This window comes from Carassius auratus, chromosome 15 (assembly GCF_003368295.1).
Source record: "Carassius auratus strain Wakin chromosome 15, ASM336829v1, whole genome shotgun sequence".
Classification (NCBI taxonomy): Eukaryota; Metazoa; Chordata; class Actinopteri; order Cypriniformes; family Cyprinidae; genus Carassius; species Carassius auratus.
The window spans coordinates 13,804,885-13,823,647 of record NC_039257.1 but is presented as its reverse complement, the minus strand read 5'-3'; the positions used below and the strand labels follow the sequence as shown (position 1 = coordinate 13,823,647).

Here is an 18,763-nt window from a genome sequence, read left to right as displayed (position 1 = left end):
ATACTGTGGTAGAGTGGTGTCCACATCATTACATGGTGCCCGTCTCACCTCAGTGCCTTCGGGAGGTGGGTCTGCCAACCCTGCCAGAGTTTCAGGGCACAGCGGCTTTTCTATGCATCTGGGTCGTTCCAGCACCCCCTAAGCTCCATTGGAGGCTTTTACAATCTGCCATAAGTTCGGCTATACATGGAGTTACATCAGGTCTAGTCCGACATGCTGGGGAATACATCAAATTCCCCGTCACACCTGACAACCAGGAAAGAGCAAAGCAGGCATTTTGTGCAAAGTATGGGTTCCCTGGTGTCCTTGGTGTTATAGACTTCACCCATGTGCAGCTACGTGCCCCATCAGAAAACGCACTTGTATACATCAACCGCAAGGGAACCTATTCAATCAACGTACAAGTCATTTGCGATGCTTACAGTAAAATCACCCATGTCTTTGCGAATTATCCTGGCTCGAGCCACGACTCATTCATACTGGCAAACTCTACCATTCCTGCCATCTTCGAGGGGAATCCCCCGTTGGATAGGTGGCTGTTAGGGGACAACGGGTATCCATTAAAGACATGGCTGATGACACCATATTTGATGCCAGCAACAATTCGTGAAATGCAGTTAAATAGAAAACATACACAAACACGCTGTGTAATCGAACGAACGTTCGGCATACTGAAAATGCACTTCAGGTGTTTGGATAGATCAGGAGGCATTTTACAGTACAGTCCTCAAAAGGTTGCAGCGTTCTCTGTGGCGTGTTGTGTTTTACACAACATTTCCATGAATCAAGGTTGTGTTGTTGAAATAGATGAGGAAATATTAGAGGACTTAAGGAGACGTGATGGTGAACTGCATGTGCAAATGCCACTTAACCCAAATGCCCCAGCAGCAGCACGGGAGAGGAGAGCTTATTTGACAGAAGAACTGCTGCATCGTCTATAGTGAGGTAAGCAAATTTCTAATGTTCTAATGTTATACTACATTGCAAAAATATATCCATACTAGTGATTCAGAGAGAAAGAGTCCAAAACATTCAAAAGTATTAATTTGTGAAATTTCTTTGTATTTTGTCAAAAAGAAAAATCTATAGCAAACAGTAATGGATAAAAAAAAATACAAATGGAAAATGAGGGAGGTGGGTGGGAGGTGGGAGAGCAAAGTTTATTTCTTTTTCCCTCCTCTGGTAGTTTTGCGACGCACGCCACGGCGGGATTGGACACCTGAGGGTCCGGGAATGGCATTGCGCGATGTGCGCCTGGTGGAACGGGTGGATGGAGATGGAGTGGGGGAAGGAGGAAGAGGCACAACAGGAGGTGGTGGTGCGCTTGAAGGGCCACGCTCCATGGCTCCAGCAATCCTCTCCAGGCTTGAGGAGATGCAACCGAGAGGCCGCAGCAACATCGCCATGCGGTCAAGACAGCCATTCACACTTTGCCGCATCCCAGACAGCTCTCGCTCCAGCATTTCAAATCCGGTTTCAGATCGTTAAAATAGGGCCCTGGGAGTCTATGGGACTGACTCCCTTTTGCAGCCAGCCTCAAGTGGCCAGTCGATGATTTGCAGTTTTTGTCACTTCCTTATTGGCTTCACGAGAGAGCGCACAAGGTTGCCGCTCGGTGTGCACCAACAACACATTGGCTATCTCTTATATCAGTCACCAAAGAGATATGCATTTGCGCCCCTTGTACAAGCTGGCACACCAGATCCTTCTGTGGTCCTAGGACAAACTCCTATCGTTCGGAGCAGTGTATATTCCTGGGAGATTGACTGTGGGAGCAGACATACTGTCAAGACAAGGGCCGAGGCCTGGGGGGCTTCACCCTGAGGTGGTGAAGTAGATATGGAGAGTTTTTGGACCTCTATTGCAATGTCCCCTCTGTTTCTCTCTAGTTCATCCAGCTCCTCTGGGACTGGACGCTATGGTACAGACCAGGCTGAGGCTTCATCTGTACACCTTTCCCCCTATCGCTCTGCTCCTGGGAGTTCTTGTGAGATTACGCTGGGGCGGAGTCCGTCTTCTATTAGTAGCCCCATTCTGGCCGGGCCCAGTATGGCCCAGATATCTGATTTCTCTCCTCGATGGCTCTCCATGGGAGATTCCGATCAGGACAGATCTACACTCTCAGGTGCAAGGCAAGTTAATTCACCCTTGTACTTATACCTTATCGCATCCAGTCTCTCAATCAAGGTTGTTGAGACCCTCCTCCAATCCAAAGCTCCCTCAATGAGGAAACTGTATGCCCTGAGGTGGAAATTCTTCACCTCATGGTACAGAGATCGCCAGCTTGACCCTGTTAACTGCCCAGTTGGTACAGTTCTGGAGTTTCTACAAGCCAGGATCTCTGCAGGGTTAACCAACTCCACCTTAAAGGTTTACGTGGTGGCCATTTTAGCTTACCATGTCCCTTCCGGTGATCAATCAGTAGATAGACACACCATAGTGACACGTTTCCTCCACGGTGCAATGAGGCCGAAGCCTCCAGTACAGTCCCGCTTTCGGCAGATTTTACAAAACAGATATGCAAACCACTCCTGGCTCTTCTGTTCTCTTGCCTTAAGCTGTGCTCTTTAGATACACAATAGGCAGGGATTTGGAAGTCTGGCAGCGTGGGCACATCGTTCCCCAAAGCATTCAATGCAGTTTGAGTTCTTGAAGAGGAACATCCCAAGGTTGTTAATGTAACCATAGTTCTTCGAAAGAACGAGACGCTGTGTCGTATTGCCATACTCCCGGCACCCCTGCTGGCGCTTGCTTCTCTACTCGAAGCTTAAGCCAGCTGCGCGGCACGTGCCTTTATAGCTTCCTGGTTGCTACGTCACTCCACCTGTGACGTCACGCCTTTCCAGTGGACAGATTGCACATGATATTCACAGTCGATCTTGCCAAAGGCGTTTCCTCAAAGCGCTCAACGCAGTGTCTCATTCGTTCAAGGAACTAGGGTTACATTCGTAAGCTTGGGACGTTTTTCCGTCATTAAAATAGCAAAAGTGGATTTGGACACGCCCTGAGTGCACCTGCGCCGTGGGCTTTACACTTTTCATTTAGATCGTTAAAATAGGGCCCTCTCTCTCTGACACACACATGCGATGCGCAAAACTCCGCATTTGAATATTCAATAGCAAATACTTAAACTAATAACAAAACATACTCTCAGTAGCTCATTCAGAAGCAGAAGATTGTCGTAGCAAAGTCAGAATTACCTCTTCTCCTAGGTTCATGAAACTGTTGTCCATAAAATGCATTACTGTTCTGTTGTAAGTAATTTTAAAGATCCTAAATGCATCTTTTGGAAAGGCAAGTGCTAATGCTTTTGCCTAGATACACACAGCATGTCCCTGATATTACATAAATAATTACTTAACCTTCCGAATCTTTTGTTAATTTGTCACGTCGAGAACACAAAATATTCATGAATACCCTTCACTAGTATCTTTTTGATCTTTTTTTCTTAAAAGATTTGCTTCACTTAGATCCTGGCTTGTTGCTGAGATTCTGTGCTAAATTGGAGAAGCATAGTTATTACTGGCAACACAATGAATGCAATTTTCAATTTGATTGAAAAAATACAAACAGTGTTTAAGATCAATAAAAACCATATGGTAGTAATTCAAAAACATCAGTCACATTCCCACACACATACACACAACCCCCAACATAAAAAAAAAAAAAATCACACACACCTGTTTGCAAATGCATGTTCGCTTTATTGTCGTACCTGTTTGACTAGGAAATGTCATTTACAGAACCTCTAAAGAAGCAGATATCATGGTAGAGTGTGCGCAGAGCAGACCCTTATTCAAACATCTCATTAAAGAAGGTGTTAACTTGAGAGACAACTAAGCCTGCAGGTTAAGGACACGGGTAGATAAAATGATAACATCCACAGGGGATTTCTCCAACTTTCAGAAAACTTCTGGCTTTCTAATTCTAACTGATATTTTAATGAACTGTAAAGAAGGAACAGAACTCTGTAAATGTTAGCATTTTAACCACTGTAAACAGGTTACAGAATTCTGCATTTTTTTCATTTATATTTTTTTTATTGAAGCTACATAATCCAGCTAAAACAGAGATTAATCTACACTCTCAATACAGTGATATTATCGACAGCTCTGGCACTATGAGACCAAAACTTGAACTTATTTGAGCTGAATAATGACACTATTGTCCTCTGTAGAGCCACTTCACTTTGCAACATCAAAAAAGTGAACTGACTCTGAACTGACGTGACCTTTTCTTGTATTATACTTTTTTCATAATGGATGAACTTGACACAATTTTTGAACTGTACTGAATCTACACTGAACTGACTGGAGCTATATATGACACTATTGTTTTGTTAGAGTTGCTTTACAGCATAATTTTAATTATAATTGTTGATGTTTGCATCATAGTTTCTCTTGGTTCTGATTAATACTTTGAAGCTGCTTTGAAACAACCAACTTGTGTAAAGCACTATAAAAATAAAGTTGACTTGAATTGACTGAGCTTAAAAATAAAGGTTCCAAAAGAGAAAAATTTTAAGGTCTCCAAAGACACTTTCATTTTAGAACCTTTTTTTTCGACTATAAAGAACCTTTTGTAGAATGGAAAGGTTCCAAGGATGTTAAAGGTTCTTAATGGAAACATAGATTCGAATACAGAACCTTTATTTTAAAGAGTATATCCCTTCACACTCCTAAAAATAAAGTTTCTTTATAGGCATCAATGGTTCTGAGAAGAACCTTGAACAGAAAACAGCAGAAAAGTTTTTTTATAGTGATAAAAAGGTTTATTTAGAATTTTATATGGTTCTTTTAGGAACTGGTCATTGGAAGTGTTTTTTTTTTTTTTCACCAAAAATGGTCCTTCTATGGCATCATTGCAAAAACACCCTTTTGGAACCTTCATTTTGCACAGTAGTTTTTTCATAAGAGATGCCAAAATGCTGTACTAAATGCTCCTGTATTTTAAGAAGATGCACAAAAAGAGTGTTTATGCAAATATCTTAAATGTCTTCTGAAAAAAGCGAGGAGTTGCAGATGTAGGGTTCTTTTTGGCCCTCATCTTCTTCCAGCAGTTTCTCAAGGGCCAGAGTGCCCTCTGGGGCCTGGGGAGTCTCCACCTGCTGAGGCTCAGGTTCTGGTGAGATTACTGGCAAGGTCAGAGGCACTGGGAAGAGCTGGGGAGCCGCCATGGCTGTTGGCATCGAGTGGGCCTGCACGACGGAGCCGGAGATGGTGGATAAAGGCTGAGCCCAAGGAATGTATGTCAAGGAGGAGTCCGGGACCTCCACCTGAGGCAGGGATGAGCTGGAAGTGCTCATGGTCTAGGGAACCAGATAAGAGATGAGTTAACATCTCCAGACACTGAAAATATTAGCTATTAACTAATAGTGGCTTAGTGTCACTCTGTGGCTCACCGCAAGGTTAGTGAAGAGAGGTGTGTGTGTAAACGTCAGCATAGGAGAAGGGCCCACCACAGTGTAGCTGGGACAGATCGGCTGGACATACATATCTGTATGGGGTGGTACGGCAGGGTCGTGGTGTTGGTCTGGAGTACTCCAGTGACTCAGAGGCTGAAGGGCAGTTGTGCCAGTGGTCTGGGCAATCCATCCTGTGCAGAGCCCACTGACATCTACTAATGAATCATTTAGGCTGCACTGGTTGGCTTCTACAAAGCTGGAAGACCCTTTCAGAGAGGAAAATAAGCATGAAAAATATTTGCATTGATCAGTGACCAAAAAAAGTTCATATGTTACTTACCAGCATGTGTGTACGATGGCAGAGTGCTGCTGGGAACCATTACCTGAAAAAAGTATCCCATTTAATTGGTTATTTTCTTTTATTAAACTATATAAAAATCATTATCTTAGTTTTTTTCATCTTTTCTAGTGTAAATATCTAAATATTCTTGACTCAAGAGAAGCAAAGTGATTTAATATCAAGTCTTGTTTTCTGAAAAATTTATAAAAATCTTGTTAGTTTTGTTATTTTCTTAGTTTATAGTTTGTTAGTTTCCTTAGTAGGAAGTGAGCTGGTCCCCTACAGTCAGTTTGATGCAGGACCCCCTCATAGTGCGATTGGACTGTCCCTGTCTGTGTGTGTGTGTGTGTGCATACAACCCCAATTCCAGAATAGTTTTGTGAAATGCCAAGAATTCAAGAATATGAAAAAAAAAAAAAATTTTAATGACCAGCTTTTTACATTTTTTTATGTCAATATAAACAAATTTTGATTGTGATGGTTGCAACACACTTTGAAAAAGCTGGGACAGAGGCACGTTTAACATGTTTAACTGATGTTACATCAACCTTCCTTTTAATTACAGTTTTTCATTGTTTGGGAATTTAGGATACTAGTTTTTTTAAGTTTTGTTGTCATTGTCTGATTCTCCTTTTCATGACTGGTCACACATTTTTCAATATGAGTCAGATCTGGACTGTACGTAGGTAGGCCAGTCTAGCACATTTATTTTGTCTCTAACCACACTGTTGTAGCACATGCAGAATGAGAGCTGGGATTGTCTTGATCTAATTACCATGGACTTTCCGTGAAAGAAATCATCTTGATGTCAGTATATTTCTCTGTACAATTCCAGTATATGCCTCCATGTCAATAGTACTGTCGCACATAAGCCAGTCACCCATGCTGTTTGCTCTGCTGCACCCCCATATCATGATAGATGTTTTGCTTTGCATCTGTTGCTGATGAAAGTCTGGATGGTCCCTTAGGTTTTTGGGACTGAGAACTCAATTTTTTTCCCAGAAACAAGTTGAAATATAGACTCATCTGAGCACAACACATATTTCCACTGTATTTTTGACTGTCTGAGTTGAACTCTGGTCCAGAGAACCCGGCAGCATCACTGCACAGAATTAAAGCTTTCTTTTAGAGTAACAGAGATTCAAGTTGCATTTCTTGGTGCAGCAGCAGACTGTTAAGTGACAGCAGTTTTCTGAAATTCTTCTGAGCCCATGATGGTTACTTTTTAAAATATTGCTTATTACTTATAAAGCCCTGAATGGTTTAGCACCTCAGTATTTGAATGAGCTCCTTTTACATTATACTCCTCTACGTCCGCTACGTTCTCAAAACTCAGGCAATTTGATAATACCTAGAATATCAAAATCAACTGCGGGCGGCAGATCCTTTTCCTATTTGGCGCCTAAACTCTGGAATAACCTACCTAACATTGTTCGGGAGGCAGACACACTCTTGCAGTTTAAATCTAGATTAAAGACCCATCTCTTTAACCTGGCATACACATAACATACTAATATGCTTTTAATATCCAAATCCGTTAAAGGATTTTTAGGCTGCATTAATTAGGTAAACTGGAACCGGAACACTTCACATAACACCGTACTTTCTACATCATTAGAAGAATGGCATCTACGCTAATATTTGTCTGTTTCTCTCTTGTTCCGAGGTCACCGTGGCCACCAGATCCAGTCTGTGTCCAGATCAGAGGGTCACTGCAGTCACCCGGATCCAGTACGTATCCAGACCAGATGATGGATCAGCACCTAGAAAGGACCTCTACTGCCCTGAAAGACAGCGGAGACCAAGACAACTAGAGCCCAGATACAGATCCCCTGTAAAGACTTTGTCTCAGAGGAGCACCAGGACAAGACCACAGGAAACAGATGATTCTTCTGCACAATCTGACTTTGCTGCAGCCTGGAATTGAACTACTGGTTTCGTCTGGTCAGAGGAGAACTGGCCCCCCAACTGAGCCTGGTTTCTCCCAAGGTTTTTTTCTCCATTCTGTCACCGATGGAGTTTCGGTTCCTTGCCGCTGTCGCCTCTGGCTTGCTTAGTTGGGGTCACTTCATCTACAGCGATATCATTGACTTGATTGCAAATTAAAACAGACACTATTTCAACTGAACAGAGATGACATAACTGAATTCAATGATGAACTGCCTTTAACTATCATTTTGCATTATTGAGACACTGTTTTCCAAATGAATGTTGTTCAGTGCTTTGGCGCAATGTATTTTGTTTAAAGCACTATATAAATAAAGGTGATTGATTGATTGATTGTACAATGCCATCTAAGGGCTCAATGGTCAAGCACATTCAACTGAGGTTTCCTGCCTTGCCCTATATGTACTGTGATTTGTGAATTTTTATTTCCAATATTACATGTGGTAATTGCTGAAGGACCTACATTCTTTGCAATTTTGCATTGCGAAATGTGATTTTTGATTTGCTTGATGCTTCTCTCATGAAATTTTGCATAAAGTGATGAGCCATGATAAAGCTTTGCTTGCAAAGACTGAGATGCTCCTGTTACCAAGACACCGGCATACTGTGAATCTGTACTGTACTGTTTCAAAACACTTCAATGTTCTATAACCTTTTCACTTTTATTTTGCCTCTGTTTCAACATTTTTTGAGTGTTGCAGCCATCAAATTAGAAATTTGTTCATATTTACAAAATACATTTACACAGGTAAGAAATATTTTCTTTGTACTTTTGTCAATTAAATAAAAGTTAAAGACCATTACCAAATCACAGATTCTTGATTTAACTGCATTTTACAAAGCATCCTGGAATTGGGGTTGTGTATGCATATACTGTTATACTGTAAATATATATATATATATATATATATATATATATATATATATATATATATATATATATATATATATATATATATATATATATATAAGCTTTTTTCTGAGAGACAGGAAGGGATAGAAGAAAGAGAGGAACAGGATCAAGAAAGAGCCATGAATGCCGCACACAATATGGCACCGACTTGTTTGGATGTTTTACTGTGAAAATATTTATATGTGTAAACACGTGAAGTTCTGGAAAATAAAAACGTAAGGCATACTGAATGAATGGTAAATTGTTCACTCAAGTATAAGTAGAACACACACTTGTTCTTGTTTCTTTACAGAGACAAATACTTAGTATTCCACCCTGAGGGCTCAATAACTGGATCTAATCCCAGGAAAATGTTTGGACCTTTTACTACAATCAGGTTTGGGATCTCAGTGAGTATTGTCCAGAAAACATGGCAACAACAAATACTTAGCCTTGGTTCAAACAAAGCTAAAAACATTTTCTTTAAAAGTTTTCCTTTTATGATAAGCATATTTGATAAGAAGAAACTAAGGTCTCCAAGAGTACATTGAAGACAAGAAAACACTTAAAACAGCAACAACATGCATTAAATTAATCTACATTTATATATCCACATATGTATGTACTTGTTAAGCAGTCACAAGTAGAACTAGCAAACAGCGTAATGTTCAGGCAATTATCCTCAAGATCATTTTTTTTAATTTTTTTTTTATAATAACAATGACCTGCTGGCTATACATTATTTTTACACAACAGATCAAAAATAATTAAGGTGTGGCACAATGTGATTCCTTTGTAAAACGATTTACATGTCAGGGCAAGATCTTCCACTTAAATTCCACTTAAACAGATGATAGGGACTTTTGTTTAAGACCTACACCTGGTAGTTTGGATCAAGACGTTTCTTTCTGTGGTCCCCAACCCAACAATGGCAGATCTTCAAACTGAGACAGTTGTTGATTGAAATGTCAGAGAGCTCATGGAGGGGCTGGCTTACAGATAACCTAGCTAGCCCTAATGTACTGTGACAGATGCAAATAAGAGCAGGTTTAGTTCTTGTGTGTGGTTTCACTTATTGCCATAATGCCACTTGGGAAGCTAATACTCACTCAAGTGTCATCAGTTTCTGCAGAATAACTTAAAAAGCATCTGTAAACAATCAGGATGGCATTATAACAAACATAAGGTGGCTTCATACAGAGTTCAACTCATTTTTATGTGATTTTAATGTGAGAAAGAGGCTGCTGAGAGTGTGTGTTTTTGTTTTCATGTGTTGTCAGGTATAATTAGAAGGTTGGTAGGCAAGCCTCTTGGCAGACCCACAAACGGATTTGCATAGGCCCTATGCCCAACCCCTCTGGCTATATGGGGGAATAGTTTAACGGTCATGGAAAAACACCTGGATTATATAAGACCAAAATCCCCTTGGAGTTTGGAGAGTCTGTCTTTCTACACTCAGTAATGGCGAGTAATATTCAAGCAGACATTGATTGTGCATTTTTGCTATCCCCTAATAAATGTAAGAGTTTTCTGGGGGTCTGATATTCAGCCAGCTTCAAGTGCCCTGAACTGACCTCACACTATGAACAATTCCAGTCAAGTGACACTAACTGAACGATAAGAGACGTTTAAAGCCCCCAAGCTCCTCTTTTCTTTCACAACTACATTTTCATTTCTATATACACTGATGCTTTTTTTAACATTTCAATATAAAAACCATTCATATTTTCTGTACAAATATGCTCAATGACCAGTAGATTAATAAATCTGTAAAGAAACATTGTTAGTTTATGATTTCTAGTGCAGTAAGTAATGTTAATGAACTATAGATTCAATTTTTAAAGCCATTTAAAGGTATAGTTCACCCGAAAATGTATTTCATTAATTACTCACCCTTATGATGTAAAACCTTTTTTTTTTTTCATGTTCAAAACACAAATGAATATATTTTTGAGGAAATCGGAGAGCTTTTTGACCCTGCATAAAGTGCAACAGAACTGATATATTCACGGCCCACAAAAAAGGTGCTCTCGGATTTAATCAAAAATATCTTCATTTGTGTTCCGGAGATGAATGAAGGTCTTTTCGGGTTTGGAATGGCAAGAGGGTGAGTACTTCATGACAGAATTTTCATTTTTGGGTGAAATAACCCTTTAACAGGATTTTTTTGTGGAATTTTAACATTCTTGTCCTTTAAAATTAAATTTAAACAGAGTTCCTATCATTTTTAAATTGAGCTCATCTTAACAAGTCCATGCAATCTTTTGCAATCCTATAATCAGTTTGAGAGTTTTCAGTCCTCCTGGGCTCCGTTATTCAGCCAGTCATTAGTAAGTGATAGTAAGACTGGTGTTTGTCATATTAACAATAGCTATTAAAGGGATTGTTCTGTCATCATTTACTCAACCTCACATAATTCCAAACCTGTACTACATTGTCTTCTGTGGAATGTAAAGGAAGAAATTTAGAGAAATGTCTCTGGGAAATGTGTGTTTTTTTTTTTTTTTTTACAGTGCAAATGAATGGCAACCAAATTGTTTTGGCATTCAGCATTCTTAAAAGTTTATTCTTTTGTGTTCCACAGAAGAAAGAATCTCCTACAGGTTTGGAGCAACATTTTTTTGGTGGTAAACTGTTCCCTAAATGACTCCAACCAAACAATTAGCCATATTTTAAGCCTGAGGCCCTCTTTTTTCATATATAATCTTTTGCAGTCCCATATTTGGATATCAGCATTGTGCATTGGATGGATTAGATGAAGAAAAAAAAAAAACAAGCTAGGACATGAATGAATAACAAATTATATATTGTTAAAGGACAGTTTTCACAATCAAAAGCGTGTCTTATTGAATGCGTATGCGTGCACATGTGTGCTCTAGTTCCTACTGCGGTGGGGGGTGTTGTTCTGGCAGCATTTCCTCTTTTTCTCCGCAGCAGCTCCTTCACAGGGTCTTTGACTCTCACTCCCTGGTACGGCTTGGATGTGGATGCCTCTGACAGTGCTGTACAAAAAAAAAACAAAAAAAAAAAAACGCAGATATGAGCACACCTCATGACAAGCATACAAAAAAAAAAAAAATCCTTTGAGACGTACGGATTTTTTGTCTGTGCCAAGTTAAACAAGGTGTGGCTGAAAGTGTTGAAAGTTTCATTCACTCAAAAGATATCTCTTTTATTGGGACCTTTCGTCTTTTTTGTATTGTGTAATCTGATGTACAAAGCTACTGTAAGAGAACAATCACTCAAACTCTTGCTTTCTTGAACAATTTCAGCCATTAGTGAATAGTGTGGACGTGGTAAGTCTGAGTGAGAATGAAATCAGCTTATTTGCAGATATAATTATACAAATCCCTCTTCCTAATCTATTCAAATAAAGCAGCAGGTCAGATGTTACTATGTTAAATTACGTTTACATTAAATGTAAACTTGCCTGTGTCCTCATATGCCACATGATCTGTATCATATTTTATAAAAACTGATTTTATACTCTTAAACTCCACGTGATTTCCAAAAGAGAAAACAGGAGTCCTGTATAATTCACTGTCAGAACAAAACCAATCAAACACGTCTGAAAAAGCTAATCAAGTTCTAATGGGTTAGAAAGCAACAGGGAGCTGAGTTTTTATTATCTCTGCAGGACTGTTTCTCTCCAGGCTGATGCTGGCCCCACTCTTATAACTTATATAATGTCTGCATCTCTGCTGGAGCACATATTCACACAAAGCACTAAAATAATGCAGTAAATAAATGAATTAATTACATTAACATGTAACATGAGCACCCCGGTGTATACAGCCATTTAAAAGTTTGGGGTCTGTATAAGAATTTTAAAGCATTTTGGGCTCATGCTCACTATGGCTGGATTTATTTCATTGAAAAATACAGTAAAGATGGTAACATGCAAAGCTGAATTTTCACCATCATTACTTCAGTCTTCATTGTAATTATACTTCAGAAATCATCTAATATGCTGAATAGATGTTCAAGAAACAATTCTTATTATCAGTGTTGAAAACTTTATATATTTTTTATATTTTTTGTGGAAGCTTTAATAAAAAAAATTCAGGATTAAAAAAAAAAGTAAAACATTAATTGTCTTTCAGGTCACTTTTGATCAATATAAAGTGTCCTTGCTGAATAAAAGTATAATATAAAAGTGAATATATATATATATATATATATATATATATATATAATTATACTGGCTCCAAGCTTTTATATTTTTTTATAATGCTAATTTCTACATTTACTGATACATTTTAAATAACATTAATTTTGTTCAATTAACAACATTAATTTATCATTTATTAAGAAAATTTGTGACTTAAAGAACAGTTGCATTGATTAATCAGTAAAGAAGCGTTGTTAGGTCATGATTTCTAAATGGAAGTTAATGAACTGAACTTCATTGTAAAGTGTTACCATTTTTTCACATGAAGCTGACAGAATTATTCTACAGAATTACGGTTAAGCAAAGTTGCTATAACTATGCACTTCAAGAGGCGATAAAGTGATTGATTCTAACAGTGCATCTTAAAGATATATTTGCTATGTACAGAAACAGGGGGGTTCTCAAGAGATATGATAAGTGGAGCTGTGTGCATCTGCACAGACACAGCTGCTGGCCAACAGTAAATTCTGAAGAAAGCACCCTGCAGTGCACACTGTGTACTTAAGGAGGTGTGATTGTTTGGTGATGTATGATTGCCTAACTGTCTTCATATATCAAAATAGTAAAATAGAAGAAAGTTGATTAGAAAGATCCTCAACGAAACTCTGGCGGTTTTATTTCTGCACCCGCAGTAAATTTGGTCAGTTTATAACGGAGTCACTCAAGTCACGATTTGCGACTCATTATTGAGTCACACATGCTTGAACGTGTTCCTTTAATGTGAAAATCTGATATCGCTTTAGGTGTTTGCTAAACATTGTCTGTGTAAAAGTCTCTCACACACTCCACACCCCATTCTCTCACAACTGTTACTTCTTAAGGCTAAAGCCTCAATGTTTAATCACCAAATAATGAATCAGTAATGTACCTGTTCTGAGAAATTCATCATAGATTCATGACACACATTGATCTCTGTTAGAACAAGCCGCCAACTAACCCCCTGTATCCATCCATAACCCTAACAAAACAACCATTGGCTCTTTTTTTCTTGAATAAATGTCGACTATATTGTCATTCTGCAAACAATACAAATTCCTTTCAGTAAGGTGCTGTGCTCTCATACAGTGGAGATTGTTTGGGATTTGTAATTTATGCATTCATTGCTCAACATTTACAGATGAACTTTGCGAGGGGGTCTACAGTTGTGCAATACAAGCACAGTATGATTTTACAAAGTTGAAAAAGAGGAAGCGATGCAGCTGTGAAGTCTTTCCTTTCAGGAGGAGGGCAATTGAAGGGTTTTGCATATCAAGATTAGGCCACTCCACAGGACGCCTGGTTTCAGAAATGGTATGCATATTTCGGAAGAGGTCTATCAGTAGTAATAACCATCAGTCTAGCAGGACTTACTGGCAATAAATGTGTTGACCTGAAATATCAACTCTGACTTCTATCCACTTTCACTTCTTAAATTATGTGGAATGTGGAAGAAACGCCACGACAGAATTCTTACTTGAGCTACTTTTTTTCTTTCTTTCTTACTGCTCTTTTGCATTTATGGAACTAGATTTCATAAACCCTACCGATGTGCATGTAAAATAAAAAATGGAATTAAAAATCGTTAGTTAGTTAGCTAGTTAGTTAGTTAGTCAGTTCACCTAACATATTGTAAACCATGTTACAAGATACTATGATATTTTTTCTTAATATTTATAATTTATGTTTTAGTAAATGTACTTTATTTTTACTACATTTCTATTAAATATTTATTTAGACAACTTAAGAATATATCAGTTATAATTTTATTTAGTTTTGCTTCAACGATAAAAACCCTCATCCATATATATATATATATATATATATATATATATATATATATATATATATATATATATATTATATATACATATATATATATATATATATATACATATATATATATATATATATATATGTATATATATATATATATATATATATATATATATATATATATATATATATATATATATTTTTTTTTTTTATGGTTTTAATTTACAATAATAACCTTCATTCAATTTTCAACATTTTTTTTTTTTTTTTTTTTAACTTTAACTATCAGTTTCAGCACAAATTAAACATACACTTTTCTTGTTACTGATGCACATTCAAGTGTCATATTTTTTTTTTTTATGGGGGGTTCATTTGAAAAATACAATAATGAAAAATTCAAGAAGTATCTTTACATCAGTCAGAGAACTTTACCATACTCAATATAATTTAATCACGTTCTCTGTCCACCTAGCATGTACTGAAACATTTTTCATGAAGGACAAAAAAAAAAAAAAAAGAATTGGTACAATGATTTATTTCATGACATATTTAATTTATTTAAGATGACCCCAAAATGAACATTTAGATTTTTGTCAAATAGGCAAAGACTGGGCCTGCATGTTAATGTATCTGACATCCGTCTTAATAGCAATCTATACCTTCCTCACTGCATTGTGATGAAGAAAAAAGAAAAGAACAAAAGAGCTGGTATTTTTAACTACTGAAGGAGAAAATTTATATTGTCAAATCATAAAACATTCAAATCTCTGCTGATGATGAAAAGGCAAACACCAAGCTATTAATTAATCACGCCACTTATCAGAACAGATAACATGGCAACAAGGCAACAGCAACGATTCATTTGTATTCGTATCTATAATGTTAGAGGAGCTGAGTAGGTTTTGCATATTTTTACTCCGTCCTAAATTAAAGAAAATTGAAATTTAAAAAATCTATATATTTTGTTGATGCATCATGCCTTTGCGGTGCATTTAGTAAGTAAATAAGTTAATTTGCATACTGCAACATAATGCATGTGAAATGTGCAAATCTAAACATTGTTTTGATATTCAGAAATTGTACTTACATTTTCCCATGTGCACAGTCTTATTCTCTAAACTCTTATAGCATCTAGTCAAAAACTTTTTCTATTTACTTCCTGAGATCATCTCATAATTGTACAGTGTCTGCTTGAGTGGGCTGCCTTATAAAAGCAACAGCATTGCAGTTTCAAGTGATGTCACCACAAAGGGAAGCTGCAGTCCACATTAATTCAGTACCACCAGTTTATCACAATGTAAAAGTTTCGGTATATTGTGTCTTATGTAAGTTCCAAAGTATATATTCATGGCTGCTCTTTCAAAGGAAACAAGTAGAGAGTAAACTGGAGAATTTGCAGCACATCTGTACAATCGGTTTCTTCTGTCGATTAGGAACAAAATTACTGATAAACAATCATTTTACAACTAATGCACCAATAAAGTGTTTTGTATCTTGGAAATTACTAAATTAACATTTTATTTTATTTTATTTTATTTTCACTCTTTTTGTTAAAACTCTTTTTAATTTAATTTAATTTAATTTAATTTAATTTAATTTAATTTAATTTAATTTAATTTAATTTAATTTAATTTAATTTAATTTAATTTAATTTAATTTAATTTAATTGAAAAGGCAAATCAGCAATCATTTTACAGCTAAAACACACAAATAAAATGTGTTGCATTTTGAAAATCAACAAACTGAAATCTTCTAAAATAATTAATTATATTTTAACTTTTTTTTATAGTTGGTGTCTGTAGGCACCAGTTATGTCAAAGTTTACACGCCATGCTCTGTTGTTTAATGTGTGATTAAATATGCCTTATATGATTATCTCAAATATGAATTACATTTACTTTTTAGCAATAAACATGTGTAGTTTCTTTCAGGTTGCAGTTGTTGAAATCGAAATTCAAAATTAGGCTGCTGAGAATTGATGTAACCCATGCGAAACTGTCACACTAGTCAATTTATTAGTGTTTAAGGGAAACACCTGCACACACTTTGAGCTTCATTGACCACTCAAGCCATGAAGCTCATCATGTTCCTTTTCTCAGCTTAGTTCTTTCTATTATTACACAAACAATCACACATCTCAGCAACAAAAACAAGGAACAGCTTTTTATACCGACAACCAAATGCATCTGCTTGTAATTTACTATAATGTATTCACTTCAACACCACACAATTCAAAAATACAGCTGACTCAAAAGGGATTTCTTGAGGTGGCTTCAAAGTTCTTGGCTCATCAATATTTGAAAAGGTCTCTCCATAAGGCGTATTAATGAGGGAAAAGACAAAAAGCTAAAAATACTTACTTCAGCTATGTGTGCGAAGATAGCTCTTCCTTCCAATTGAGAAACAAAGCATAAATGAGATACCACGCTGTGCCAATGGTTAATGCATGAAAGCATTCGCTAATGCAAACTACAGTGTGTGCTCAATGCAAAGAAGCAGTTTTTATTAGGCCTCAGTGAACAAGGGTTATTAAAAAAAGCATTGTTTCTTTCTGCCAATGTTCCAGTACATGAAACATTTCGTGAAGTACTCTGGCAAAAACAAATTGTTTTTACCAGCACAAAACTGGAGCCGCTAAGGTCTTTCAGATGAGGAAATATGGTTTTGACCTTTAGAAGTGTTGTCTAACCCCTCTTTCTAGACAGAATGCAGTATTAACATCACTTATTGCTATACCAAGCTTAGTTTACTTAGAAAGTTGTGACTAAAAGTAAAGGGGAAGTGATGTAACAAGCGTTGCTTCAGGCAACATGAACATCGTAATGAACAATTTCAGTTTAGGTTTCAGGTTTAGGTGTCAAGCATAACGGTGAAGTCTTATCATCTGTCATCTTTCATCTGGAGCATCGCTGGAGAGCAATAGCATGAAGAGGTCAGAGGGGAGGCAGGTCACTGTCATACACTCATTTGCTTTTACTAGGAGGGAAAATACCACAAAACAGCCTCTGGGGTCGAGAGTTACGGATCTCCGTCTGAAGATGGAGTAGGTTCACATTAGTGATCTATAGGCTAAAAATGCAGTTTTGAAAAATAATGAGACAAGGCAAGATCTTGGAAAGAAGTAGTTAATCTTTTATAGTGATGTTGAAAAATGTTTAAAATGTTTTTATTATCAATATATATATATATAAGTAGGCAATATAGAAAAATAAATAGAAGCTTTTGTAACACTCCTGGAAAGGTGTTTAATTTTACTAAATTGGAAATCGCCTACACCTTCTACCACTTCTTTATGGATTAAAGATATTTTTATTTTGTCCAACTAGAGAAAATCAGACAATGAAAGGAACTTCTGGTAATTTCTACAAAACTCTTTTGGTCCTCTTCTAGATCATTTATAAAAGTGAAATATTTCTAAATGCCTGAGTATATTAGTCCTCCGGTAGGAACCCTATCCCTCCCCCAAGGTATAGTCTACTTAATCTTAAACCACATTTTCTTACACCTGTAATGTTAATGTACATATTTGTTTGGATGACCAATCTTTTTATGGCCTTATATTTATTGTTCTGCTTATTTAAATTTTTTATGTTGTTATATTGTTATTCAATACCAATTTTTTTTTATGCTCCCCCACCGTTTTGTCTGTTGTGTTCGTGTGGGCATGTTTTTGTGACATATCAGGACACAACTCTGTATAATGACATGGATATGACACAGGTATTACAAATCTATCTATCTATCTATCTATCTATCTATCTATCTATCTATCTATCTATCTATCTATCTATCTATCTATCTATCTATCTATCTATCTATCTATCTATCTATCTAAAAATCCAATTTGAAAAAAACAATAATGAGACCATTTTTATGAAAAGAAAAAAAAATAATCTTTTACAGTTATGACCAAAAATAAGTATGTTTAATGTCAACAGCTATTTTGGCATGATTGTCATAATTTATTTCATATATATATATATATATATATATATATATATATATATATATATATATATATATATATATATATATATATATATATATATATATATATATATATATATATATATATATATATTAGTGCTGTCAAATGATTAATCATGATTAATCACATCCAAAATAAACGTTTTTTTGTTTACAGAACATATGTTGTGTGTTCTGTGTATATTTATTATGTATATACGTTAATACACTCACGGGCATGTATGTATTTAAGAAAAATATGTTGTTTTAACTAGATTTATATACAATATA

General features: G+C 36.5%; 1 protein-coding gene across 2 annotated transcripts; it reads right to left on the bottom strand.

Annotated features, from left to right (window-relative positions):
• Positions 1-3,681: 3,681 nt before the first annotated feature.
• pou2af1 (POU class 2 homeobox associating factor 1) lies at positions 3,682-16,968 on the bottom strand. 2 transcript variants are annotated; one of them, XM_026282570.1, is made up of 5 exons: positions 16,867-16,968; positions 11,470-11,585; positions 5,745-5,787; positions 5,402-5,670; positions 3,682-5,308 (listed from the first exon to the last, which is right to left on the bottom strand). In XM_026282570.1, exons 3-5 carry the CDS (start codon positions 5,782-5,784, stop codon positions 4,988-4,990), a joined length of 630 nt encoding a protein of 209 aa, XP_026138355.1. In that variant the 5' UTR covers positions 5,785-5,787; positions 11,470-11,585; positions 16,867-16,968; the 3' UTR covers positions 3,682-4,987. The 2 variants fall into 2 exon arrangements, with proteins under 2 accessions (XP_026138355.1, XP_026138354.1); XM_026282569.1 differs by lacking the exon at positions 16,867-16,968 and adding an exon at positions 15,594-15,711.
• Between the last annotated feature and the right edge of the window lie 1,795 nt (positions 16,969-18,763).

Bases quoted from the DNA above. Each gene is read 5' to 3' on its own strand.
- pou2af1 (XM_026282569.1), bottom strand. The intron at 5,788-11,469 runs GTAGGAACTAGA...TACTTTTTTCAG, and splicing joins GAACAACACCCCCCACCGCA to GTAATGGTTCCCAGCAGCAC. The intron at 5,309-5,401 runs GTGAGCCACAGA...CTGGTTCCCTAG, and splicing joins CTCTCTTCACTAACCTTGCG to ACCATGAGCACTTCCAGCTC.